Source organism: Athene noctua, chromosome 6 (genome assembly GCF_965140245.1).
Source record: "Athene noctua chromosome 6, bAthNoc1.hap1.1, whole genome shotgun sequence".
Classification (NCBI taxonomy): domain Eukaryota; kingdom Metazoa; phylum Chordata; class Aves; order Strigiformes; family Strigidae; genus Athene; species Athene noctua.
The window spans coordinates 50,434,114-50,460,365 of record NC_134042.1 but is presented as its reverse complement, the minus strand read 5'-3'; the positions used below and the strand labels follow the sequence as shown (position 1 = coordinate 50,460,365).

At 42.9% G+C, this 26,252-nt stretch overlaps 1 protein-coding gene across 2 annotated transcripts; it reads right to left on the bottom strand.

Moving 5' to 3' along the window:
* Positions 1 to 15: 15 nt before the first annotated feature.
* On the bottom strand, positions 16 to 26,170 carry POLE2 (DNA polymerase epsilon 2, accessory subunit). 2 transcript variants are annotated; one of them, XM_074909037.1, is made up of 20 exons: positions 25,791 to 26,170; positions 25,550 to 25,717; positions 19,685 to 19,785; positions 17,373 to 17,448; positions 15,883 to 15,960; positions 14,581 to 14,674; positions 12,120 to 12,194; positions 10,819 to 10,902; positions 10,209 to 10,264; positions 9,752 to 9,801; positions 8,695 to 8,767; positions 7,917 to 8,089; positions 5,798 to 5,887; positions 5,547 to 5,601; positions 4,330 to 4,389; positions 4,155 to 4,232; positions 3,640 to 3,748; positions 1,655 to 1,831; positions 1,465 to 1,532; positions 16 to 617 (listed from the first exon to the last, which is right to left on the bottom strand). In XM_074909037.1, exons 4-20 carry the CDS (start codon positions 17,435 to 17,437, stop codon positions 599 to 601), a joined length of 1,404 nt encoding a protein of 467 aa, XP_074765138.1. In that variant the 5' UTR covers positions 17,438 to 17,448; positions 19,685 to 19,785; positions 25,550 to 25,717; positions 25,791 to 26,170; the 3' UTR covers positions 16 to 598. The 2 variants fall into 2 exon arrangements, with proteins under 2 accessions (XP_074765138.1, XP_074765136.1); XM_074909035.1 differs by lacking the exons at positions 25,550 to 25,717; positions 25,791 to 26,170 and adding an exon at positions 22,235 to 22,336 and having other exon boundaries at positions 9,752 to 9,800; positions 10,208 to 10,264.
* Positions 26,171 to 26,252: the final 82 nt, after the last annotated feature.

The window sequence follows — 26,252 nt, the reverse complement described above, 5'->3', positions numbered from 1 at the left end:
AGTCGGCACTTCCAGGCCCTGACTCTTTCCCACCTTCCTGATTTTTCCTTCAGTGAGATTTCCTCCTCCCGGCCTTCCAGAGAAGTGTCAAAGCACCATGTCCTCGTCCCTCTTACCTCTCCTCGCCCTGCTGGCATAACACTACCCACAAACAGATTATAGACTGTTAGGAAATAACACCTCATGATCTTTTCTAGACCCTTCTATCCAAATAAAAACCTTAGTTCACATTTCTATTATCTCCTGTAGATAACTAGCTCTCAGTTCAACTCAGCGTGGTGAAACACAAAGTTCTCCCTATTTTTAACTTCTCTTTTTTAAAAGAGATATTTCCTGTTTGATACACATGCGTTTGGTTCCCCCAGTTGCCTTCTTTTATCGTGCTTTGACAATTAATCTTCACCGGGACTCTACATTTTATCAAAACTAACGCCAGTATCTTTTCCTGTAAAAGTTTATTTGTGTACAAAATAGACCTTTTTGGCTTTGACATTTATTATAAACAGTCTGTAATGCATCATAAAAATCAATCCATCTCCAGTGAGTGCTACAGGTGGCTTTATGCAGGCTTGCTGCCTTTTTGGAGTCTCACAGAAATTCAGAGACCCTGAAGCTTGCTGAAAGTACCAAAGAAAAACAATATTTAGGTTTTTTTTTTTTTAAAAAAACACACTTCACAATTCTATTTCTTAATCTAGGAAAGTCTTGATAATGTTTTAAACTATTTAAAGACCTAAAGCATCTCATGGTATGATATTTTCTATCCTCAAGTAAAGGTTACATGGGTCAATCTATCATCAGTTCCCGTGGGAGGGTGGGGGGGTGTTACACATTCCCCTTTGAGAAAAACACAGCTTCTGCAACAAGGCATGAAACTGGATCAGACGAGATAAATTCGCACTTTTCCCATGGGGTTCTACTATCATTTCAAACAGGCAATTTTCATCACAGTTGTAAACCCTTTCATACTTCGTGATATTTTTTGGTGTTGCAGCTGGCCTTTTTTCCAATCATTGGAAGAGCACAGTTGGAATGAATAAGTACAGATTTAAAATATGTGAAATCAAAGCACACAAGTGGCTTCTGGGTTTGATGATGATCACAGAACGAACCAAGAATTGACCAAAAGTGTAATTAACCTTATGTAACAAGCATCATCTCCAGAAATGAATTTGTTTCCTAACTGTGTTTCAATTATTGAGAATCATATAGCACGGTCTATCTTTCCTTTTGCTTTTGGATCATGCCTCTCATCATTGTTGTTTGACCTTAATTTCTAAATTTATTATTTTAGTTCTAGGCATTTGGATTTCTTACACTGCCTAAGTATGAATTTTAAGTCTACATTAAACTGTTAGAAACTTCACTCTGTTTATAGAATTGATTTTCTGTGTTCCTCCTGATATTAGAAAGACAGCAAATTGGAAGATATTTCCCTTTAAATGAGAAACTGTATATATTTACCTGTCTTCAACTGTCTTGTTGGAGGGGTAGAATACCTTGAACGAAAATCCACTTCTTGGAAATGAACCCTGCAAAGAAAAATGTATACACCACACTTGTGTCAGTAAAATCCTGTACAAATAGTAAGACACACGCTTGACTGTGAGACTGCACCCCCTTCTTATTTTGGTAAAGCATAAGGGAATCTTACAGGATTTATGCAAAGACAGTCAGTGTTGGTGACAGTGAATGGGTCGTATTTATCTGCAATGACGAGCATATCAGGCACAGGGTAGACCCTCAGGGCGTAGTCGTAGGCCCAGTACACGGGGCTAACGTACAGCGGAAGGGGCGTCAGATGTCCTTGGGATAATATAGTCTTTACAAACTGCAAGATAAACATAAATAGTTAGTCTGAACCATTTTCTACAAGTCTAATCCCTGTAGATGCTAATGCCTTGTTAATAAAGAAGCTTTGAACCTGAAAATGGGTTTTGTGTATCTCATTCCCTCTGATTATCACTGATTTCTAGAGTAAAGCAGCTACTCCCCTACAACAGTCAGCTGCTTTTTTTTTTTTTTTTTTTTTGGTGTTGTGGGTTTTTTTAACGTTTTTCTGAAATTTATCAGCCAATATTTCAATATTTGAAGATCTCAAAACTATTTCATCAATCAGACTCTCCAACAGAGAGAATCTGCTTACCTGTTCCTCCAACCCAGGAAGTACAAACAATGTCATAACTTTCATTTTCTGGGTTTTTTTTCCCCTCATGCTTTCCTCACAGTACCAGTTAACCACAAGAACCACATTTAAACAGTGTCTTTTCCCTGAACTAAGGAAATCATTTGATTCCCAAATGATTTTGATTCCTTTGGCTGTTCTGGGAGTTGCCCTGCTCCAGACACCAGCTGCCCCCTTTCATTTGCTTTTTCACCTGGCAGATTCCAGACGGGGAATTTTGGCTTCTGCAACTCTCTCCTCAAGCCCCCTCAAAGCTTTTACGATTTCTAATCAATCACGTAGCTGCCATTAGGCTCCATTTTTCCCAAAGGGCTGAAATAGCTACAGCAACCTGGTGGAAGGGTCTGCTGTTGAAAGAAAACGATGCGCCAAGCATAGGCCCAGTTATTCCGTTAATACTGTACGAGGCCTAAAGACACTATTAATTCAATCTAATATTAGTAACAAAATTTCCCTTTCTCATTTATCTTTTTTACACTGATGGCTGAATTAAAAAACTAATGACAGGCAGAAAAGGCAGAGAAAAACTGAAGTATGCAAAATCAAGCCAGTATTGTTATTGGCAGAAAGTGTTGCCATACGTAATTCTATGATTTCCTTCATGATTCTTTCCCTTCCAAGCATGGGAAAGCCCTGTAGGAGTACAGGGAAGTGATGGCTTGCAGCATACACATACATGCGTGCAAACATGCACACCAAAACCAAGGTGCATCAGTGTGTGCAATGGGTTCCCTGTGTTCACAAAGAAACTGAGCACTGTGGTGATGGAGGGAAGGAAGAAAGAGCTACAAGAAGTTTCTGAGTCAAACAAATAAACAAAAAAACCCCTATAAAATAAACAGAAACAGACTCCATCCATCACTGCAACCAGCCAGTCCTGCCTGGATCATTCTCATTCAATTATATCAGTGAGTCCCATCAACTCCTGCCGTGCATTCATTAACTACAAACATAACTCAGAGCACTGTGGCGATGTATCAGAAGCAGGATTAAGACTTCAAGCAAGAAGGCAGAAGATACAGATGACCTTTTGGAAAAGTGACACGCTGCTTTACTGCAAATGTCACCGGTTCATTGATCAAACCTTGAAAAAACGGTATTTTGTATAAAACTTTGCCTTTAGGAATCAATGTTTCATGGTACAACATTCATTGCCGGTGCACAGACACCGAAAGTCAGCTGCTATGAAGTTGTGTGTTCAAGGGCACCTGCAGTGGGACAGTCAGAATGACTCAATGCCATCAGTCAGCACCATGGTTTCAGTCATTTTACTGTCAAGATGGAAATGAAATTAATAATACTACATGTATAGATCCTTCTTACAATCCCTCTTGGCTACTCTTGCAATACGTCGTGAGAACGCAGATCAGAGCACCCTAAAGGCAGATTAAGAAACTGATTAAAAAAGAAGTCAAGGAGATCTTAGCAAGAAGAGTTGAAGGCAGCTCACTCACATGGTTGGGAATGTCCATGTTGCTGGCGGGGAAGCGGACACAGTTTCTGCACATTTTGTTCACCAAATCTTCACGAAAGATAATTATTTCTTGGGTGCAATATTGAATCCTAACCGGAAAACATTAATGAAATTAAATAAATCAAGATGAAGCTCAAAGATAGGAAGCTGCATTATAAAGTTGATTTCCCTCTAATACAGCAAAATGAAAAAGCACATTTCAATTAAAATAATAGTTTCTCATCTTCCCTTCATTCTCTCCAGATTCAAAAAACACTCGATGCTTTTGATACGCACTATCAAACTTTTAGCGCTACTTCCTTTCATCACGAATTTATTAATGTATTTAAAACTAGTTATAATAAATGCAAGTGAGGAAATCTAATAATTTGAAAAATTTAAGACAAATCTTTCCAAAATTTGTAATTTTTGAAAATTACATCTGCACATAAACTTGTCATTCAGTAAAAAAAACAAAAAAACCACATGAAAAACAGCAGTAAGTTACACTGTTACCTGCAAGGATTTGTGGTGAAAACTGAAAATGGCACCAGCTGCCTGAACTCCTGAGTAATATTTTCAGCCAGAGGAGGTCTAAAATAAATAGCAACAGATGTAGCAACAAAGACTCTTCCCTTTTTTAACCATTTAACTGAAAATTCCAGAATTTGAGAAAGTGAAGCAAACTGACCTTGGTAAAATAGAACCAGGACCAGGGTCTTCGGGGCCAGGAACAAACACAAATCGACTGCTGTAAAAAGTGCAACGTATCACTTTTACACAAAATGATCCTAGAAGTATCTAAACATTGGCTACATACAGCCATTACTCCACAGATGCATGCAAATAACCTATTCTGGGGCTGAGATGACAGCTCTTCCTGACCTTAAGAACTACATAAATCACAGCTAAGGCATAAAATACACATCCCTTCCTCACTGAAGTGGAGAAAAAGTTTTAAACTATTCACCGTGCAAGGGGGACTGACTGTGGGAAGGGAGACAGACCAGGTGTGCAGCCTGGCTCAGGACTCGGTGGCAGTGGGCTCCAGGATCCCATACAGGGACCCCAGATAATCCAGCAGCATAGGTATGCCTGCTTCCATCCCACACAGTGCTCAAGAGCTACAGGCTGTGCCTTTCCTGGTTTGGGGCCCGTTCTAGGAACTAGCTCTACTTAGGGGCTACTGTTACAAATTCAAAGATCAGAAGTCAGAAAGGATAAACCCGGCTGCCTCTCTATTTTACTCTCCTTTGTGTATTCAGATTTCTGTAGAAGGGATTTAGTTCTCCAGGCCTGAAATGGGGTTCCCACAGAGCAGGGACAGACGAAGGAATAAATAAAAGATTCCTTTGGAGGACTGCATCGCTTTGGTTAGTTCTCAAACCAGAGGCTGTGGAGAACTGTGTGTGCAAGGATGGAAGGGAGAGAAATGAGATGCCTCCATGTGGGCAGCAGTCGGTGTTTCAGACGACATTTTCTGGGGCTGGTACAGAAGGCCTGTAGGTGCTTGTAACAGCATCAAGACTTCAACATCAGTTTATAAAGCAGCACTGCTCCAGCAGAACCCTGCTGATTTCAAGGGAATTCCCGGGGAAAAGGGCTCACCCGAATAGCGCTTCTGGGGAATCATGAGCTGTGTTTAATCCATGTGGAAAATGTTGCAGGGAGAGGCAGTTTCACCTTTGCTCACTCAACAGCAGCTTCCATGACCAAGCTATTATAGATAAAATCAAAACCTTACACTGTTCCCAAAACAAACTCGCAGGCCTTTTACAAGACCAGCTTTCTATCTGGTCATAGCTGGCTCAGAATAATGAGAAAACATGGTATCTGTTAGTTTCTTAAAGCAATTAAAGGTTTCACAAAATAAACAAATTTCCTTTTTCATAGCACTTTACTGTGTACCTTTTATGAATGCTGGGATATTCACATATAATATCTGCAAGAGCCTTCAGAGAACCTGGAGTCAGGAAAAAAAGAATCTATGATACAACACCTGGTTAGACAATGAACATGTATTACATGAATCACCCCTACAGCACATGAAAGAATGTGTCACTTAGAAAACAAGGGTTTCTTTTCTGCTCTCCTAATTTGTTTTGCCATCATTCTTTTAATTTAATTTCACGTCTGACTGTATAGAAAGATTTCCCTACCTTTCAGTGACTGAATCTGATTTTTTCCATATGGCGCAGATAAAAAATTTCCACAAAAGAAAAAGCAGGTTGGAGGTGCAGAGGAATAACCTGGGAAAAGAGAGTATGTGTCAGTATATTAATTCCCTTCAGTATCTTTCAGCATTCAGCCTCCAGGCTATTCCATGAAAGGCAGAAACTGAAACAGCACTTTAAGCTCTGCTGTTATTAATATACCTGAACTATTTGCTTTTGTTAGCTTAAAAAGGATAATGGCAATGTACAAATGTCACTTCAAGGAAGCCCTCTGTTATTTACAGGCTCAGTTCCAACAACATTGTTTGTGTGTATCCAACTAACTACTGACCCAGTCATATAATTACACAAAGTACAATTATAATAAAAAATACCATTTAAAAATGCACGCTTTCCTTAAAGAGAAAAATAGCGAGTAGGTAGCAATGGATTACTATTAACCTCCATGCATCACTCCAATTCAAGGGCTCTATCAACATTTAATTCGCTCTTTGTCATTATAAAGCAACAGTAACTGGAATTGCCTGAGCATTTTAAGAACTGATGAATCCTCACAATACCACTAATCACCCAGAAACACATGTTTTATAGCAAAGAGTGAAAAAAGAAACCTGATTCCCAGCCCTGAAATAAAAATTAAAAAATCTACTCAGGCATTCATCTCACATTCCAGGTTACTCTCCATTTTCCTAACATGCAGTACCAGACTTGGATTTACTTCACTATTTTTCAGTCTAGTTGGTAAATAGGACAGAATTGTTTATACCAGAGAAATGGCTCATCAATGTTTTTCCTTGCTATTCCACTCGGCTATTATTTTTAGTTTGTAATTATGAAGCTTATTACTTGCCTATTAAAAAAAAATGATAAATGCAATCTATGCATCTCTGCCAGCTGAGTTCAGTACATTAACCTCACTGACCAAAGTCCCTTCATTACTTCAGCATACACAATCTTAGGTCAAGTTCAGTTTGCCTCAAGGATCTTGCCAACTTTGATCAAGACAGTGAACTGGTTTTGTAACTTCTGGGTGAGAGGGGCAATTTGTGTCCAATTTTCTTTAGGCGAGTAGCAGTTTCCCACCCTGAATCTTATGTGGCTTATTTTTAAATTAGCCACCCTCTCACACTTCCATTCTACCCTTATAAGACAGACAGGACAAGCTGTTCCAAAACTGCTCTGGAATACAAAGAAGCAATTCACAGATCTCACAGATACTTGCTATCCAAACGTTGTCAACATTACTAATGTAATGATGCGTGGAAGAAACAGTTCATATTTTAAGAGTAACTGACATTTTTTCATTGGTAGAACCAGAAAGCATTTGAGGGACTGCTGATCTCTGATGAAGTAATAAGTTTTCTTTAAACTAAGCCTAGGAATAACTTCCACGAGCAAGGGAAATGTTCTTGTCACAGCACATAAAATGGCTACCATCCAAAACAATATTAGTACTAGGTGTCAGCTTGCAAAAATATAATACAATCCAATTTTAAAAACTGTTAAAGATCCAAAAGAAATATAATAGCAACCATGAAATCCAAATAGCTGTCACTAAAATTAGAATGAGACTTCACTGGCTTTGGGCTTGGGTTCAGTGGGATCCTACAAAAAATGCAACAGTTGGGCTTATTCTAACTGTCTTAAAATGCAATTTCATAAAAAATGAACAATATAGTAATAACAGGACTCTTGCAAACTGTTGTCTTACCTTTTCATTTAAAAGTATACTTTGGAAAAAAGGCACAGAGACCACTGTCTTGATGTCAGTTGTACACCATCCAGCTCGCCCTGCCCGACAGGGATGCTCCCGGGAGCGACCACATGATGAAGTGTTCACAAAGCTAAACCAGCATAAAACTAATTCTCCAACAAAGGCAATTAGTTTTCTGCTGAGATAATCCCTAAATGAGCTCACCGTGGGGTCAGACTTCCCAGCCCATGCCAAGGAGGGGACAGAGCCACAGCTGGGGACCGAGGACCAGCCAAGCATCAGACTGCCCTGCTGCACTCGTCAGCTCCACCCATCAAGGCTGCTAAGGGCTTAGGAAAATGGTAAAAATTCTCTAAAACAAGGCTCAGAGCCAAAACAGTCCTCACCTACCGGAAAACATTGTGTGAAGCTTTTCCAGTACTTCTGCTTGGTCCAGCCATACATCAGAAAGAAATACAAACATTGCATCTTCATTTTCATCCTCCAGCTGCTTCAGTTTTGCAGAAGCCTTCACTGAAGCCGAAGAAGGCCCTCCAAAGAAGTTTACATTCCCATAGAAGGCTCTACATCATTAAAATATTCAAGTTAGTCCTGTTTTCTTCCCAAATCGTTAATAGTTTTGATTATGACTCACTTAAACCTTTATTATTATTATTATTATTATTATTATTGTTGTTGTTGTTGTTACTATTATGATAGGCAGCTCAGATGGTATCAATAATCATTTACTACTTCATGGAGAAACCCAAGGAGAGAAATGCAGTCACCTAGACATAAAGCAGAGGTGCTGCCCCACCATAACTTAACTATCTCAGGGTAGTATTTATCCTGGGTTCTTTCCCACATCCATTCTTTGAGTAACAAGGAATTTTACTCCCATGTAATAGTTACCTGGTTTTGCAACTGAGAAGGGCTTTCACCCCAATTAACATGCAAAACCTAACGGCCTTTGGAAGGGTTTTTCTGCCAACACTTCAGGCTTTAGTACTGGTCCAAGCAGACCAGCAAGTCCCAGAATTGCTTCCTTAAAACTGTTTTTATTTTGAAGCATTGGGGGAGGAGAAAGAATAGCACACTTTAATGTCACAGAAATTATAAAATAATAATGTGCTTACTTAGAAAACCATAACAAAATACGGAGTGAGGCTGCTGAAAGTCAGTTTTATACCTAGTGGTAGCAGAAGGCTCAGTAGGCGGAAATCCAAAAGCGTTCACATGAAAAACTTCATCTTCATACCAACCTAAGAGATTTTTGAACAACAAAATAACCTTTAGTTTTTCTAACAACATCATGTCCTAGACATTAGTCAGACAGTTGGCAGCTGTACTGCATAGCTAGTCTCAGCCTCCATCAATCCTTCTCTTGCGATAGCACCAGCCCCTGTGCTGTTTAGTGGTGAACCAGACCAGGGAACTATCTGGCTGAAAAACAGGCTGAGCAAGAAACCAACTATTTTTTTTAACCCAGACACTTCTTTGAATGGATTTGATGCACAGTCACATAAACAACCTTCTCAACCCAACCCAGTAAGAATGTAAGGGAACAGGATTCATGTTTGCTGGCCCTGTCATAGAAAAGTCTCCATCAAACTGCACCCTTTCTCAAGAACTGTCCCACCTGTTAGAGGAACAGAACTAATAGGGTGATACTTGTCCCCACTATCATTTGTGCTCCTAACTTCTATTTATTTTATAATTTTTAAACAGAAAATACATTATTAGAAAATAGACTGGGATTATGCATATTGCACAGAGTAATATTCCACAAACAGCCCATTATTTTGCTAAAACAAGGCTCCAAAACTGCAAGCCCTTACATCATCTTAATGAGAAGACTCATTAAAGCCTCTGAAGGACCAAAGCTTTGCCAACAAAAAGCAGCATTTTCAGATTGTTAAATCATAGTTTGGTTATTCTAGTCGTGACTTCTCCAAGCATGTTGGAGCCAGACTAAAAAAGGCCAACCCTCAAAGCTGCTACAGATGCTCACATCCCACCGACGTCACTGAAAACCACAAATTTTGCACAGCTCCGTTCTCTGCCTCCAGAGCCCAAGAGGTAAAGGAAAGACTTATAGCCAAAAATTTTAGTCACAAACTCAGCTTATGGTCAAGCCTCATCAACATGAGGCTTGTCTGTCCAGCCACATCTGGCAGACATGTAACTGCAGCAACAGCCATTAACAGAATAACTTATTACAAGCAAAGAAAAATAGTCAGCATTACCTTCTGCCAAAACAAAGCATGATTCAGTATATAAACCACTGTGGAACTGGTGCAGAAAGGTTAAGAAATATATTTTTCTTAGATCAGGACTCTTAAACTTGTTCTTTAGCCAACATTTGCTTTCCAGCTGCTGTAATACATTTGGACACCACTGAAAGTTCACAGGCTGCCTTAAGAGCCCGGTAATTATGTGGTAGCTGAGCAGGTAAGTTCATCAACAGCCCACAAAGAGGAACATGCTCTGCTTCCACTAGGAGGAATACTAACCTTGCCCTCACAGTCTCTGTGAAAGGGCACTGAGCTGCAGCAACCAAGTAATTTGAAAAGAAGCAAAAAGACAGAGCTACAATTCTCAATATGTCATTTTTAATAGTCAGTATTGATTTAGTATTCAATTTAAAATTCTCCAGGTCTATAGAAAATGTCTTCAATTCTTACATCACAGTAAAAGGATATGGCTTTGCTAAGGTCTAGCTGGACCACTCCTGTAGGGTCTTCTAGGAAAAATTTCCCCTAAAAAACAGGATTAATTAATAACGCAAAATATACCCAAACGCATAAATGCTTCAATCAGAAGCATCTCTCAGTCAGCACTTAGAAATCATTTAGTGGGTTTTAATATTAGAACACACTGGCAGACCTGATAATGATGCAGTTAATAGTAAATGTATCTTAGCACCTTCCCTTTGAGTGGCTGCAGCCTGGATTGTTGGCGCACCCCTCCCCTACAACCACAGTCCAATGCAGCAGCAAGTCCAAACAGAGTCACAGGAAGCTCCAGTGTTTCGAGAAGGGGCATGCCTAAAAATGTAACTGGTTCTGGCTGCTGATAAAGCCTGACAAAATGCTGTAGTGAGAAGATAAAGACATTTTCCCTCCAAGACCAACTGCTTGTGGAAAAGTCTCTTCTTAGGGAATGGATCTCGCACCACTGACATTGATGGGAGCTCTGCCACTGACTTACACGACAGGATGAAATGGTGAGATACTTAAGTTTTCTCATTTTCTAATATATTATAACACTGAATGAATGGTGACCTAGATATCCACAATAAAAAGCAACCTACCTCCTTAAGCTGAGTTATCATCCCAAGCACAATCACTTCTCTCACTTTAGCTGTATTGCCCAACAGAGTTTCTATTGTTTTAAGCTGGAACCAAAGGCAAAGCATCAAACAACAGTTAAATCAAACTCACCATGTATCTATTCTTAAACAAGCAAGACAAAGCACCACACAGCACACGTTTTTACCTAAATACACAAATGAGCTATGAGAGAATACAGGCTCATTAGAAAAATCAGGGATGCGTGGCTGAGTGTCAAATGGAGCACCACTTAGGAAAAGATTTCCAGTGAAGGCTGCTAGCACAAAGAACTGCTTAGCAAGTAAATATTTATCGTGATTATTTTGCTTGCAACTGGATTAAAACTGAAAATAACAAGTGGCGATTTCTGCTCTTGCCTAAGAATGTCAATTATAGTCACTGGATCCTCAGCAGGATCCAACCTGAACCACAGGGCCAGCCCACACCCATGCAGTCACACTAATTCCTTTTCTCGAGGAACCTTAGGTGGATGACAGAGAACACTCCAGAGTAACACAGGTGACATCACACAATACGCTGCCTGCGGCTTCTGGACAAACTGATTTGGGTCTGTCAGGCTGCAGTTAAGAGAGCCAGTCCTCCTACAGCACCAGCATAAGCAATGCATTTGCCACTGCTGACAGGGAGGAGCAGTCAAGGGAGAAAGATAAAGCCTGTAAAGCCTGGATGGAGATAAAGGCTCGACTCAGCTAAGCTCAGTTCCCTTTTTCTACACGATGGCATGCTCTTGAACAGGGAGAAGCAGGGAAGCTGAGCAAAGCAAAAGCTGTTATTTGGTACCCAGTGACACATACACACACACACACTCATCTTTTTTTAACAGTATGAAATAACTATACAATATAGTGAGAGCATTTAATATAAGAAAACTGAGATGGGAGCAGAACAGACTAAAGTTATGACCTTATTCAATTGTAGGTTTGTAAATTTAGTGCTTATGAAAAATGAAGAAGGGAAAATATCCCCAAGGAGAGGGAAGCAATGTGCAGTAAGCTAAACAGCTAATGCCCTTCCACCTCAGGAAGCCACGTTTCTCTTGCGCTTCAGAGCTGCTTTTCAGTGGTTTCACCATCATGCAGATCTGAGCCATATAACTGCATTTTTGACACACAGGCTAAAAATTATCAAAAATAACTCATTTGCATTGATTACTCATATTGGATGTAAAACTAAGATGTCACTGAAGAAACATTACTGCATTAAGGCGTAAAACAAGTACAGTTCCCTTGGCAAGAAAAAAACAAACAAACAGATTTTTTACCTGGAATTTGCTCTTACTGTCATCAGGATGAGCAACAACTGCTGAAGGAGTAAACAATTCATGTCTGTGAGTCCTCTGCAGAAAACAAAATTGAAGTAATCCAGTTTTAAAATAAACGAGCACTGTCAAAAAGCCAGTTTGCTACAACCACTATACAAAATACTTTTTAAAGTTCTCTTACTCCGTTTTATCCAGCAACTTCTAATCTGTTGAGCATAATCAGTTCTTTTAACAAGAATTTGCTTCTAAGAAATAGAAGTTCAATAATACTGGACAATAAAACTAAGCCAAAAAAAGTAACACCAAAGCATCTATAATCCTTCCAAAAGAAGTTATTTCTGACTACCTGGAAGGAAGGACTGAGAGAGCAAGGGGAAGTAAACTGTATTAAATGCTAACTATGTGGAAAAGAGCAGGTTTCTCTTCAGGGCAGGGCCTATTAAAAGTAAGCAATATTTTATTTTATTTTTAATAACAGGAGAAAGCTACACTAACAGATAAACTGCCAAAAGCATGAAGAAAATGCACTGTAGAAATTTTCACTTCTTTCACTCTTTTTCATGCAGTCTGAAAGCCTCCCCTTGGAACAAACCCATCGCTACCAGCCCGTGTAACACACGCAGTAATTGCTCTCAGTGGCCCTCATGCACGTAGTGACCTGAACCTTCACTTTTCTGGAGAGTGGAAAGGAGTATGTAAGATAACCAAACACAAAACCTGTACAACAGAGAGTCTATGTGAAACCATCAGGCAAAGGTGCAACAGCACAACACAGTCTAAGAAAAGGAGCCTTCAGGATATACACCCTATGGACACCTGCAGCTGCTGTTCACAGAAACCAACTTGTTCTGTGCAAGTGGGTCAATTCCAGCAGGTTTCACTAATCTTCATCACTGTTTGTATGAACTAAAGCTTCTTCTAGGCTAACTGGTCTTCCAGAGCAGGGGATCCCAAATTGCTGTACACGTACTCCTACTGGTAGCTGGTAGACAGAGAGTTGTTGCTTCTCTGGGGTATCTGACCCTGTGCCTCAGACAACTCCCCCAGATCCCCTCAGCGCTGGCTCAGCCCGACTCTTCAACCCCTCCAGGGATCCCGGGGACTCCCCCCTGCCCTGGGCAGCCCATTCCAACGCCCAACAGCCCCTTCTGCACAGAAATCCTTCCTCAGAGCCAGCCTGACCCTGCCCTGGGCAGCTTGAGGCCATTCCCTCGGGGCCTGGCGCTGGGGCCTTGGCTCCAGAGACTCATCCCCCCTCTCTGCCCCCTCCTGGCAGGGAGTTGCAGAGGGCCAGGAGGTCTCCCCTCAGCCTCCTCTTCTCCAGACTGAACCCCCCCAGTTCCCCCAGCCGCTCCCCAGCAGACCTGTGCTCCAGACCCTGCCCCAGCTCCGTTGCCCTTCTCTGGCCACGCTCGAGTCATTCAATGGCCTTTTTGGGGTGAGGGGCCCAAAACTGAACCCAGGAATCGAGTTGAGTTCGTGCAGTTCAGCTCAGTGCCTCCCCACTGCCTACAGGCCAGCACAGACAAAAGCTGTGCTCACTCTCATAGAAGTACAGAACCATAGAACAGTTTGGGTTGGAAGGCACCTTAAAGATCATCTAGACCCACCCCCTTGCCATGGGCAGGGCCACCTTCCACTAGCCCAGGTTGCCCAAAGCCCCGTCCAACCTGGCCTTGAACCCTTCCAGGGAGGGGGCAGCCACAGCTTCTCTGGGCAGCCTGTGCCAGGGCCTCACCCCCCTCACAGGGAGGAATTTCTATTTATTATAAGAAGGTCCGTGTCCTTCTGCTGTTGGTGCCCCAGAGCTGGACCCAGCCCTGCAGGGGGGTCTCCCAGAGCGGAGCAGAGGGGAGAATCCCCCCTGGCCCTGTGCCCACCCTGCTCTGGGTGCAGCCCAGCACACCGTTGCCTTTCTGGGCTGCCAGCGCACGGTGCTGGCTCATGTTGGGGAATCCCGTTCTGAATTTGCTCACAACACAAACCGAAGACACACATGCCACCAGGAGATGACAAGGGGTGGTTGGCTCTCATTGGGCATTTTGAATACTGGAAAATGAATAAATGAGTAAATGAACTAAACCAGAATCAAACTTCAGTGCTTCAAGGAGAGCCTGAATGAGAGATTTGTATTATCTCAACAAGCACTACATACAATGACATGCTAAACAAACATAGCAAAGACAGACTACAGGAGGGAAAAGAGCAAGACACACGTAAAAATACATAATCCTCTCTTAAGACATGATGCTAAAATGCAGAAACACATGAATCCATCATGCTGTATGGTGACAGTTGAGAAGACTGATAAACCTTAGCACAGAGCCTTTTCTTATTCAGATTTTATTTAAACTGTAGCTCATAAAAGCACCTCAACACAAAGCACTGTTGTACATGTAAGAATATAAAAACCAGCATTTTGTTTGTGCATTTTGTTAAACAAAGCAAAACTTCTTCTGACCTGTTGTAAGATGGAGTAGCGTTCACGAAACAACTCAGCTTTATCTCTGGCAGTTCCAAATAAATTTGGTACAGGGAAGTTGGTCATTGACAGACTGCAAGAAGTTTAACACAATCAAGATTAAAAAAAGGTACATTTCACACTCAAAAAATACTTATTGATCTAAAAGTTCTAGGAGGCTGCAAAAGCTATAACACTACTGCGTAGTTTATTTACTCAATGAGGAAGATTTCTGCTAGGGAACCTGTGTTTCTGCATTTTGAAGGCTACATCCATTTAATTTCCCTCTAACTCACAGTCCTCAAGATTTATCTGTCCACCTGAATGGGACTCTGCAGAAATCAGTTTCTAAAAGAGCAGTTAGGTCTTATGTGGCCACGAATAAGTGTATTTTCTTCCTCTGGGATAGCAGAATGTCTTCGTGGGCTTCTCTGCTTCTGATAGCCTGGAAAGCTGGAATAAAACTCCTACTGCAAACTCACAGATTGCTTTTGCTGGACTGGCAGAATCACAGACCAAAGCTAGAAAAGGAATTGCACATTACATGAAGGTGGCTGCAACCCCTCACAGTGGACACTACTATCCATCCAACACTACTACTTCCAGCTTTTTAAAAGCACAGCCTCTTTCTGGGTCAGCAGTCTGGGCCTCTTGCTGCTAAAGGTAAATTCTGTAGCTAGCAAAACATTTACAACCAATTTCCCCAACTACTTCTCCCTTACTCCAACCTGGGGGATCACCAGTTGCTCCTAATTTTAATTTTTTAGCTTTTGTAGCTCTCCTTAGAAAAATCCCTGGGCTTCAAGGAGTTGCAAGCTACAGTCTAAGAAACTGTAACACACAGACCAAATTTATTTTTTAAAAAACCAAACAGCCAAATGTGAGGGAAAAAAAAAAAGCCAAACTACGTTTAGCGATGTATATCCTTACCCTTACTGTCTATTTTATTCATTAGATGGCATAAACACGGTTAGACATTTTACTATCTGATAAACGCTGGAGATTCAGAGCCAGTAACATCAGAGGCAGCACAGAATACACTGCCACAGGAGATACAGGTCCCCGTTTCAATTTCATCCTACTGAACTACGAAAAATCCAATGGCACATTTATTTATGAGCCAGCATTTATCATAGAGCCTGACTAGATCTTTACAGACTAAGAAACAAAATGATCTCACCTTCTCACTCAGCCTTAAGATAAGCAGACCCAAAAGGAAAAGATTAGAAACCAGACTTTTAACCATATAGACTTTTTTCTTAAAACAAGAAGTGATTGAAACTTAAAATAGGCAGGACTTACGGCAGAAACTTCTTTCTTTCTGAATTATAAATGTAACGTGGAATATCGAAGGCTCCAATGATGTTGAAAACATTTTCTCTGAAATAAGTATAAATTTACAACATTATCTGAAGTGGATGAAACAAACAGTAACGAAACAGGTTGAATAAAATGATATTCACTTTGTTCACTACCACCCTGTGCTACCACCATTTCTCCTGCATCACTCTAACTATTGGATACCACTGCATCTTGTAATTCAAAAAAAGGAAACTCTTCAAAAGTTCATTTAGAAATGAGAGGGGGACACATCTCCTTCCTGTACCATCCTCTGCTATCTTTTTTGACAACAGAACAGCCTTGGCATGGTTAATGTGAAGGTTTAAATAATGGACATGCAAAATTCTTCAGACCATTAATTGAGTTGATACATCCCATTATATTTACTGCTTCAGCTCTCTCCCCTGATGCCTCTCATTTATTTCTCACTGTGAGTGGATTGATTTCATCAGAGTAGATAAAATTATCCCATGAACCTTCACACAGGACAACCATCACTGCCTATCAGACACTTCTGTCTCAGGCTTCAGAGTGCATTTCCTACAAAACTTTGCCTTCAGGCTTTCTGCAGCATAATTCAGGAGTTGTACAGGCTGGCTCTGTGATCTGTAGAACTCCCTTCAGGACTCTGCTGAGAATCTGTGCACACAGATTTCATTTCTGGAGTAAAAAATAATGTATATAAAACAACACAAAGAAAAGTCACACTCAAACCATCTGCATCACAAAGGTTCCAGTGACAAGGAGAAAAGTAAAAAAGAAATTTGTTTGATATTGAGAAACTGTGGGATCACAGTATCTAATTGACATGCCTAGCAAACCATTTATTTTCATGCTTCGCATTATAATGTCAATATACAACATGAACGCTAAAGGAAACACATTTATCATGATCACAAATAAAGTTCTCAGAAACTCAAGTAATTGCTCTCCACTTTGTTATCAGAGAGTGAAAATCAATCACGGTTTTCAAAAAAACAGCCCTGCTATATGAAAAAGCAGAAACAAGTACCATGGAGGAAAACTTTTCCAAGTGCTTTCAGAAAAGAAGTACCTTATGAAAAGCACAAAAATAACCTTAGGTAATTTTGATCTAGAGAAAAGGAAATAAAGACATGAACAGAAGTAACAAGTTCTCTCTGTATTGTAACTTTTGGTTTATTTTATTGGTTAATATTCAACCTGTATCCCATGTAACACATAACCATAGCATTTTAATTCCAGAATGTCAGCATTATATTTAGAATCCCCTAGAGGCTTATCCATGAGAACAATTTTTCTAAGAAGGAACATTACTAACCTTCTAAGACAGTACCAGGAAGACAAAAGCACAAAGCAATTACTGCATGTGTAGCACTGCAGAAAATGCCTGACATTTATTTTCCAAGAAGAAATAAAGGAAGGCATACCAACCCTCATAAACCTCAAATAAAAAAATTATGTCACCGTACATAGTTTCATCGGATGCCTGGCTACATTCTTGGACAGCTGCTTCCACTGTGGATTGTTCAATCATATTAGATGACACTGAAAAGAAAATTTCAAAGGATTAAAACTGCAGCCTGTGGAAAGTTGTCAGAAAGTAAGTACGTCCCAAATATTTTACAACAAATGGTTCAGTCTTCTCAGAGGAATACATTATACAAGTAACCATATTTTCAGTAAGTTACTGACACACACTGTTTTCTCTTTACAAATGGATCACTTAGTATTCTTACCAGAAGGATACATCTCTAGTGAAAAAATAACCCACACACATACTGTGCCCACCATTAACTCACTAAACATGGAGAACAAGACAATTATAGTTTATGCAAAGCTGCCAAATATACTACAAATGTGTTAGATCTGAGCTTTCACATTCTGGAGGTTAATTTTGTTCCAGAACGTTATCACACAGATTGCTGTCATAAATAAGTATTCAAACAGTTTAACAGAATTTTGGAGATAGGCACATTGTTGTCTTCACGGATTTAGACTGATAACTGAAATTTAAAAATATTTCTAAATGCTAATGTTTTGATGAATTTGAAGGGAAGACCAATCAATGCAGATTCACAAAAGGACTTGGTCAGCGTTGCCAAGCCTATGTGCTGGGCTCCCAAAACAGAAATCAGTACGTGAAAACCTGCCCTTGAGTTCCCTGTTCAGGGCATGGGATTTTGAAATCACAATTTCTGTAAGACAGTGATAAATAGCAGAGAAAAAGGGGCACTAAGGGAGTTAGCAGGAGTCACAGGAGAGACCAGCATGGATGAAGTGCCCCTCTACCCCTAACCTCAAGCAACTCACGGATGTTAGCTGGACAATGTGGGAATTTATAGCACAAAATTCCACCCTGGACAAAGACCAGTGTTGGTGAGTGCACTGACTGCATGTACGACATTGGCCCTAGAGCTTCCTGTACAGACCCAAATTTTGTTCAAAAATGACTATGTGTTAATTTGTACCACCAGGCTTCACGCTAGATCAGGACCAGTTCTTCAAATTGCTTTTACTCCCTGTTTGATCAGCTACAATCTGTTATCCCATGGCTAGAGTAGAAATATAAAGACATCACTTCTATAGTCTGTGTTCTAGTAAAACTATAAAGCAATCATCTGCCCACCCTCGATTTAATTCAGTTTAAATAGCATAGGCTGGGACAGTTTCCTGAGTTCATCTAAAGCCTAGTATTTATTTTAGATCACATTTATATGGATTTGAATCTTCTCGGCCAAAACCTGGCAGTGAGCCCAAGTTTCCTAGTTCTCATGAGCTCTGATCAGTAAACACACACGTATGTCAGGCATCAGTGTCACCTCTGTCAGCCACATTCTTTAACTAAAGGTGCTACAACTCGGGTTTTGTGCTGTCAGACTGTGCCAGGTATATTTTGAGCTCTACCCCATGCCTTTCATGACACTTAAGAGGAGCAGGGACACTGGATCTGTGTACCTCAGGACATACTGTCCCAATTAAGCAGGAGGTAGTCCCCAGATAAAATACTCCTGCCAAGACAATGGAGTTTTCTGGATTGTACTTTTGGACTTAATAATTTATAGAATTTGATGTACTTTCACAGGCCAAGCTGGTTCAGCTTCTCCAGCGCTAGAGCGCTCCAACTGTTATCAACACCTTCTGCCCAGTGTTACTACCACGAGATCAGGCTGGCAGAACAGAACACCTGCCCTGCTGCTTCACAGAACATCCAGGTGATGATTAAACTCCATCGTTGGTTTAAATTAATATGCTGGACCATTATACTGGTGCACTTGCATCTCCCACTTCACTTGGATGCGAGGGCAGTGATCTCTGAACAAAGGAATCCAACTGTTCCCTTCCTGCAGTCACAGCTAGGCTCCCCAGATTATAGCTGTCAACAACCCTAAACTTTTTTTGGACCTGGTCTACTGAATAACAAGTGAATTTCTCATTATTTCTTTGGTTTATTTTAATAGTTTAAGTGATACTTTCAGATGCAAGGATGTCCATCCAAACTCAGCTAGGTGCTTTTAGTAACTGGCACTGAAAAATTTCACTCCTCTTTTTAAAAGTCAGGAGGTACCAGGCTGCCAACTGTTTAAATGGCAAAATTGTACTATCTTTTGCTGACATTACAAACATCAGTATTTAAGAAAACATCAACAAATACATTTATCTTGATCAACCCAACAAACTAAAATGATACCTTAGTGCATATGCTGCCAGTAACTCTGTCTAAATAACATTATAAGCACAAGATAAACTTAGCAAGCTTAAGAAAAATAATTTGTTTACTTACAAGGCTGTTTTTCAACGGCATCAATGACATTTTCAATTACATCGTCAAGTTCTACTTCATTGACAGACTGAAGAGCTTCGGTAAGATACCTTAGAGCATCCCTAATTCCAATGAAGAAAATCAGCTCAAAAAGCCATTAATATTCAATACAGTTTATACAAACTACGCCAAATTTGGCAGATGTGAATATAATCACTAAATGGCTTGTGATTTAAAAAGTAGAAATAATTAGTACTGCATAATACTGCAGTTTAAATCAAACAAACAAAAAAACACCCCATCAAGATTGAAAACATTGAGGATAAGAAGCAGAGAACCTCATATTCATATAATCATAAAAAGACTCATGTCAGAAGGGAGCCCTAAGGTCCAGCTTTCTGCTCTGACAGCACAGGCAGCTCACATCACTATCCAAATTCTAAACATCTCCAGGGATGGAGTTCTCACAGCCTCTCTTGGCCCTGTCCTGGTACTTATCTACTCGTGAATAACTTTTTCATAAGATTGTAGAAAAGTCCACATTGGAAATGACCTCTGGAGACCATCTGATCCAACTTTCTACTGAAAGCAGGGCCTTGGATTGTGCCATCCAAGGCCCCATTCAGCAAAGTCTTCAGTATTTCCAGAGAGGCAGATTTCACCAGTTCTCTACTCAACATACTTTAAAGTTTCATTGTTCTTAGAGTGAAGATTTTAAGCTTGTGCCCATTGCCTCTGGCACTGTCACTGTGCATCCCTGAGAATAAAGTACCTCTGTCTTCTCTATAACCTCCTTTTAGGAAGACTGGGATTAGATCCTCCTGAGCCTTCCCTTCTTGAGGTTCAGTAAACCCAAACCCTTCACAATTTTTCCACGTGAAGTACTTCAACCCTCGAATCATAGAATGGCAGAATCACAGAATGGTTTGGGTTGGAAAAGACCTTTAATGGCCATCTAGTCCAACCCCCGTGCAATGAGCAGGGACATCTTCCACTAGATCAGGTTGCTCAAAGCCCTGTCCGACCTGACCTTGAATGTCTCCAGGGATGGGGCATCTACCACCGCTCTGGGCAACTTGCTCCAGTGTTTCACCAGCCTCACCATAAAAAATTTCTTCCTTGTATCTAGTTTAAATGTACCCTCTTTTAGTTAAAACCATTACCCCATGTCCTATCACAACAGGTCCTACTAAAAAGTTTATCTCCTTTAAGTACTGAAAGGTACTAAGGTTTCCCCGGAGCCCTCTCTCCTCCAGCTGAACCCCCCAACTCTCCCAGCCTGTCTTCACAGGGGGGGCTCCAGCCCCCCCAGCATCTCCATGGCCTCCTCTGGCCCCACTCGAGCAGGTCTGTGTCTGTACTGAGGACCCCAGAGCTGCATCATCTTGGTGGTCCTCTGCTAGACCCTCTCCATTTTTTTAATGTCTCTCTTGAACCAATGGCACTAGAACTGGACACGTGGGATTTCTTCTGTTGCAGCCTGTGCTTGCTGCCTCTTCCCGGTGCACCAGCTCCTTCCCGCCACATCCCTGTTTGGCAGTTGGATCATCTTCACCCTCTTTCCAGCAGACTGAGCAAACCCAGCTCTTCCTGCTTCCCTTACACACCATGAGCTCCAGCCCACGACCACCCTAACAGCCCACTGAAGGACCCACTCCACTTTACCAGTATCCCAGAGATTGGTATTATTTTCATTCTAAATAACACAAGAATTAAAAATGCGCTTCTTCCCTCATCCTTACAGTCTCGCAGTTTAAGATAACAATTTTCTTATTAATGTCATCTGTCGGCCAGTCCAAACTGGCATTTTGGTTAACAGCCTGACCTTCAAAATGTCTCTGTTCATTTAACTGTGGGAGCCAGGAGCTCTGAACTTGGACTCCTCACTAATGAAAGTGCCAGGACACTGTCCAAAATAATCACATCCCATCCACGCCAGAAACAAAATGGAACTTAACGCACTATCTTGAAAGGAAAAACACCAACAGCGGAGCCCCGGGCACTCTGATAAACCATGACACTTTCCACTGCGGGCAGAAACCACTTTTCTTTGACCTTGCAATCTCTAACTAATGGACATTATTATGTACCTTTGGAGATACGGTTTTTCTGCTGATAGTAAGAGATGCTGAACACAGAGCTGGAAAGTGCAACTCAGGAGAGAGATCCCAGAGGTGTCAGGGGAAAAAAAAAAAAAAAAAAAAAAAAAAACACACACAAAAAACCCAGCAAACAACAAACCATCCAGCACCGCCATCAGGGAGAGAACCGAGGGGCAGCTTTTGGTGGTACCTAAACCCACGGCGTGGGCCGGGCCGTGGGTGGAGATGGATGGAAGAGGCCCAGAGCAGCAGGACAGGCAGAACCGCGGGGAGGAGAGGCGGCCTCGGTGAGGGGCGAGGAAGAGGAGGGAAAGGCATCGCCACATTCCCGTGAGGGGGGGGGGGACACCTGTCCCTGAGCAAAGCCCACAACGCCAGACCCTGGGGCGCGCCCCGAAAGCAGGAGGAGGCCCTGGGGGAGGGATGAGAAGACGCACACCCCCCCCGCCACTCTCCCGGCCCTACTCACGCCCTCAGCAGGAGCCCGCGCAGGCGGAACGCGGAGCCCAGGCGGCCCCGCAGCCGCTCCGGCTCCATGGCGGGCGGTTGGCGCCAAACGGCGTCGCGCCGCCCTGGCCCTGCCCCGGGGCGGGCGGAGGCTCCGGGACGGCCCCGCGGTCTCCGTCACGGGAACCCGGGGCTCAGGCAGCCACGTCGGGAGCCCGGCCCGGCTCGCTGTGTGCCCGCGGGAGGCGGAGGGGACCCCCGGGAAGCCGGGCTGCCCGCCAGAGTAAGGGCACAGTCGTTCTTGAGCGGCTTTCACAACCCCAAAGCAAGGTAGCACCGAGGACACCAAACACACTTGTTGCAGCTGACACGAGTTACCCAGGAAAATTACCCCCGGTATTATTTTGTTGCCTTACAGGCGATGCAGCTCACAACACTTCTGCCCCGTTTTCCTGTAGGCCCTGGCGCAGGTTGCACAGCATCTCCAGTACTCCGGACTTTCCTCCAGCTTCAGTTTTACCTGCCACAAAACATCCATATAATATGGCCAGCTGTGAATCAGTCTTGCTTCTACTCCTGAGACTCAGACTTCTTTTCACCCGTGGACGCCTTCAGTCTGTTAGACGGCTTGGGATGCTTCTCGCCCATTCTTGGTTTCTTCTCACTCATTGATCAGTCACTCCTAAGGATGTCCAGCCCTAGGCTGGGGCTGTTAGCAGCCTGCTGTAGTTCTGCAGTTGGTTCCTTTCTTGTATCGTATCTGTCATAACTGCCTTGTGGAGAAGGACTTGGAGCTATTAGCAAATGGAAAAATATGAGCCAGCAACATGCACTGGCAGCCCAGAAAGGCCCCATGTGCTGGGCTGCACCCAGAGCAGGGTGGGCACAGGGCCAGGGGGGATTCTCCCCTCTGCTCCGCTCGCGTGAGACCCCCCTGCAGGGCTGGGTCCAGCTCTGGGGCACCAACAGCAGAAGGACACGGACCTGCTCCAGCGGGGCCAGAGGAGGCCACGGAGATGCTGGGGGGGCTGGAGTCCCCCTGTGAGGACAGGCTGGCGAGTTGGGGGGTTCAGCTGGAGGAGAGAAGGCTCCGGGGAGACCTTAGAGCGGCCCCCCAGGGCTGAAAGGGGCTGCGGGAAAGGGGGGGGGGGATAGGATGAGGGGTGACGGGTTTAAACTGACAGAGGGGAGGTTTAGATGAGATGTAAGGCAGAAATTCCTCCCTGTGAGGGGGTGAGGCCCTGGCACAGGCTGCCCAGAGAAGCTGTGGCTGCCCCCTCCCTGGAAGGGTTCAAGGCCAGGTTGGACGGGGCTGTGAGCAACCTGGGCTGGTGGAAGGTGGCCCTGCCCAGGGCAGGGGGTGGCACTGGATGGGCTTTGAGGTCCCTTCCAACCCAAACCATGCCATGATTCAATGATTTGTAGGTCTCTTTTCTCGCTACAAGGGTGCAGTGGAACCCTGGCCCTTTCCCTTATGCTCTGACACACTGACAGTAACTGTCCTACCCAGATGCCAAGTTTCCTAGGACAGCTCTCTGTTGCCTGAGGGTTTAGTATATGGTAAACTCTTAGTTCTTCAGTTCATCACTACTCATGTGCCAGCACTGTCAAAGATCCCTTCCAGCGGGTTCTGTCTTGGCCAACAAGCTCATGACAGTCTCCATGACTGTTTTTACACATAACCAGGAAACCACTGTTACAGACAATTTTTCCTTTGGCCCTAAGCAGTTGAAGTCTGTTGTAACATACTGAATCCCAGTATAGAGTACAATCAATAAATACACTGTGCCTCATGCAGTTCCAGTCTTGTGGGGCAGCTGCACTCTCTCCAGATGAAAAATGCATGGTATTTCATTCAAGCACTCTGAACCCTGTCTCTCAAAGTACAGCTTTATTCCACAGAAGGCTCACAAAGCAACTCTGAAAGAAAATTCCTTGATCAAAAGACTTCAGGGATATAAAGACAGATAAAAAATGTCATCTTATTTTCTATAGTCCATTCTCAGCTGCATAATTTATAATCACTCCTCCTCATCTGGGAACAAGTTCATGGGTGAAGCTGCATCTACTCTCTTTAGAAAAAAAGCTACCATCTCAGCTATTTTGTCAGGAAATAGGACCAATTTTTTTTTTTTTTGTCTCAGGCATGCAGCTAGGTGCAAATTATGAACCCAATCCTTATGCAAGTTCTTCTATTTGCTGATTACTACTTATTCTCCTTTAAAGAAAATCTGATTTTTACATTCACCTGAAGAAGGGAGGTGCACCCAGAGAAGGAATGTACCCCTCATCTAAAAAGAAACATGTTTTCTTTTAAGATATGACCAAACCAGGAATATAAAGCATACTCCTACAGCATCCTGCTGTATTTGGGGTTCTGTTAGGTTGCCTGCAGCCTCCCACTAGAGATATAAAAGTATTCCAGCATGAGCTGTAGACTTCTGTTCCACTGAGCCATCTGTCTTGAGCTCTGGAAGCCATGCCCAGCTCTTCGTCTCTGCCGCCTGCCGTGGCTTTGTTGGACATCACATCACTTTGTTGGACAGTCTCAGCACACGTGGCTCGAGAGCAGAGAGCCAGCTGAGACAGCCTAATGGTCCACAAGCAGACAGCACATCTACCTCATGCCAAAGGTGAATCGATGGAATTGTTTCGTTACACTGAGCATGACAAATAACTCATTTTCATGCCTGTCACTGCTCTACTAGCAAAACCATGGGCTGCTGACTTTGCGCCGTTCCTAAGCTTCCTTCTGAGACATCATATTGCAGCTCTACCTGACCTATAGACTGAGTTTGCCTGCTACTCATGTTTTTCTTTACTCTTCCAAACGATTATTGTTTTAACCATCATCCCAACGCATCATTACATTTCTTCATTTTAATATTAGCAGTTATTGACAGGAATAGTTAATGTCTTCCCTCCTAGATCTGCCAGAGAAAATATATGTCCCGCTTTCACACGAAAATCTTTACCATTACTTTTCAGTATCCTTTTACAAGGTGCTAAAGTGCTTGTTTCTCACAAGCTCTACTCTACTACTCTTTCTGAAGAGCTGTACCTATTTTATTTTGAATTCCATTCATTCCAGCCAGATCCACAGTTCAGCTGGAGCTCACCGGGTTGTTGATCTAACAGCGTAAAAGCCGGAACCTCAGTCTAAGAGGCTACTGCTTTTCCCGGTCTGCAGTTTAAGGGCAGGCCAACATATAGGAAAGACTATATAATGGTGGGGATAACAGGGATCAGAAATCCCTCAAATAGTAAGTGTGTAGTTTGGGACACGATGGCAGATGGCTCATCGAGGTCCCAACAGCAACTTTTTTCTGTCATTTACCTCTAGCTCAGCACCGGCCCCCATACACAGGTCCTGTGCAGCACCTCTGGCATTCCAAGTACTCTCCCACAGCGCTCTATGTAGCTTCTTGCTTCATCTGCTCCCAGGCTGCAGGTTAGAAGACAACATTCACAGGACGCTTCTCTCTGGAGTCAACAGTCTGAACGCCTATAAAATTGTTTTAATTAATATCAGCTATTATTTCATAGCTGCTTTGTGGCTGGAACATGACTCTTCTCACCTTCAGACAGCAAGTTCTGCTGCAGTTGCCTTAAACCACCTCCCCTGTTGAGCTCTGCCTACAGACCCGGCTCTTGCACTCTTGCACCGAGTTGTGTTTAGCGATTCTATTCTCGGCGCTTTTTTCCTCCTCTCACGCTCTTTCTTCACAAGCTTCTGCATGGTTTATTAGGCCTTAAATCTCACACCGTAACACTCCGCACGCCCCGCTGGGCAGACGCTGGGCTCCGGCCCATGGCAGGAGCTTCTGTTCGCCCCGCCGGTCCCCGTCAGGAGCCGCCCAAGGGCAAAACCCGCAAACCGCGTCCGCACGACCCCCGTGAGCCCCTCACAGACCGGGGCCGGGGGCCGCGGGCAGCGCCGGACGGCACCGCGCCCGCCTCCGACCCCCGCCCGGCGGCTCCGGCCGCAAAGCGACCCCTCACAGCCCCGCAGGCGGCTGCGGGGAGGCCGCCATGGCCCC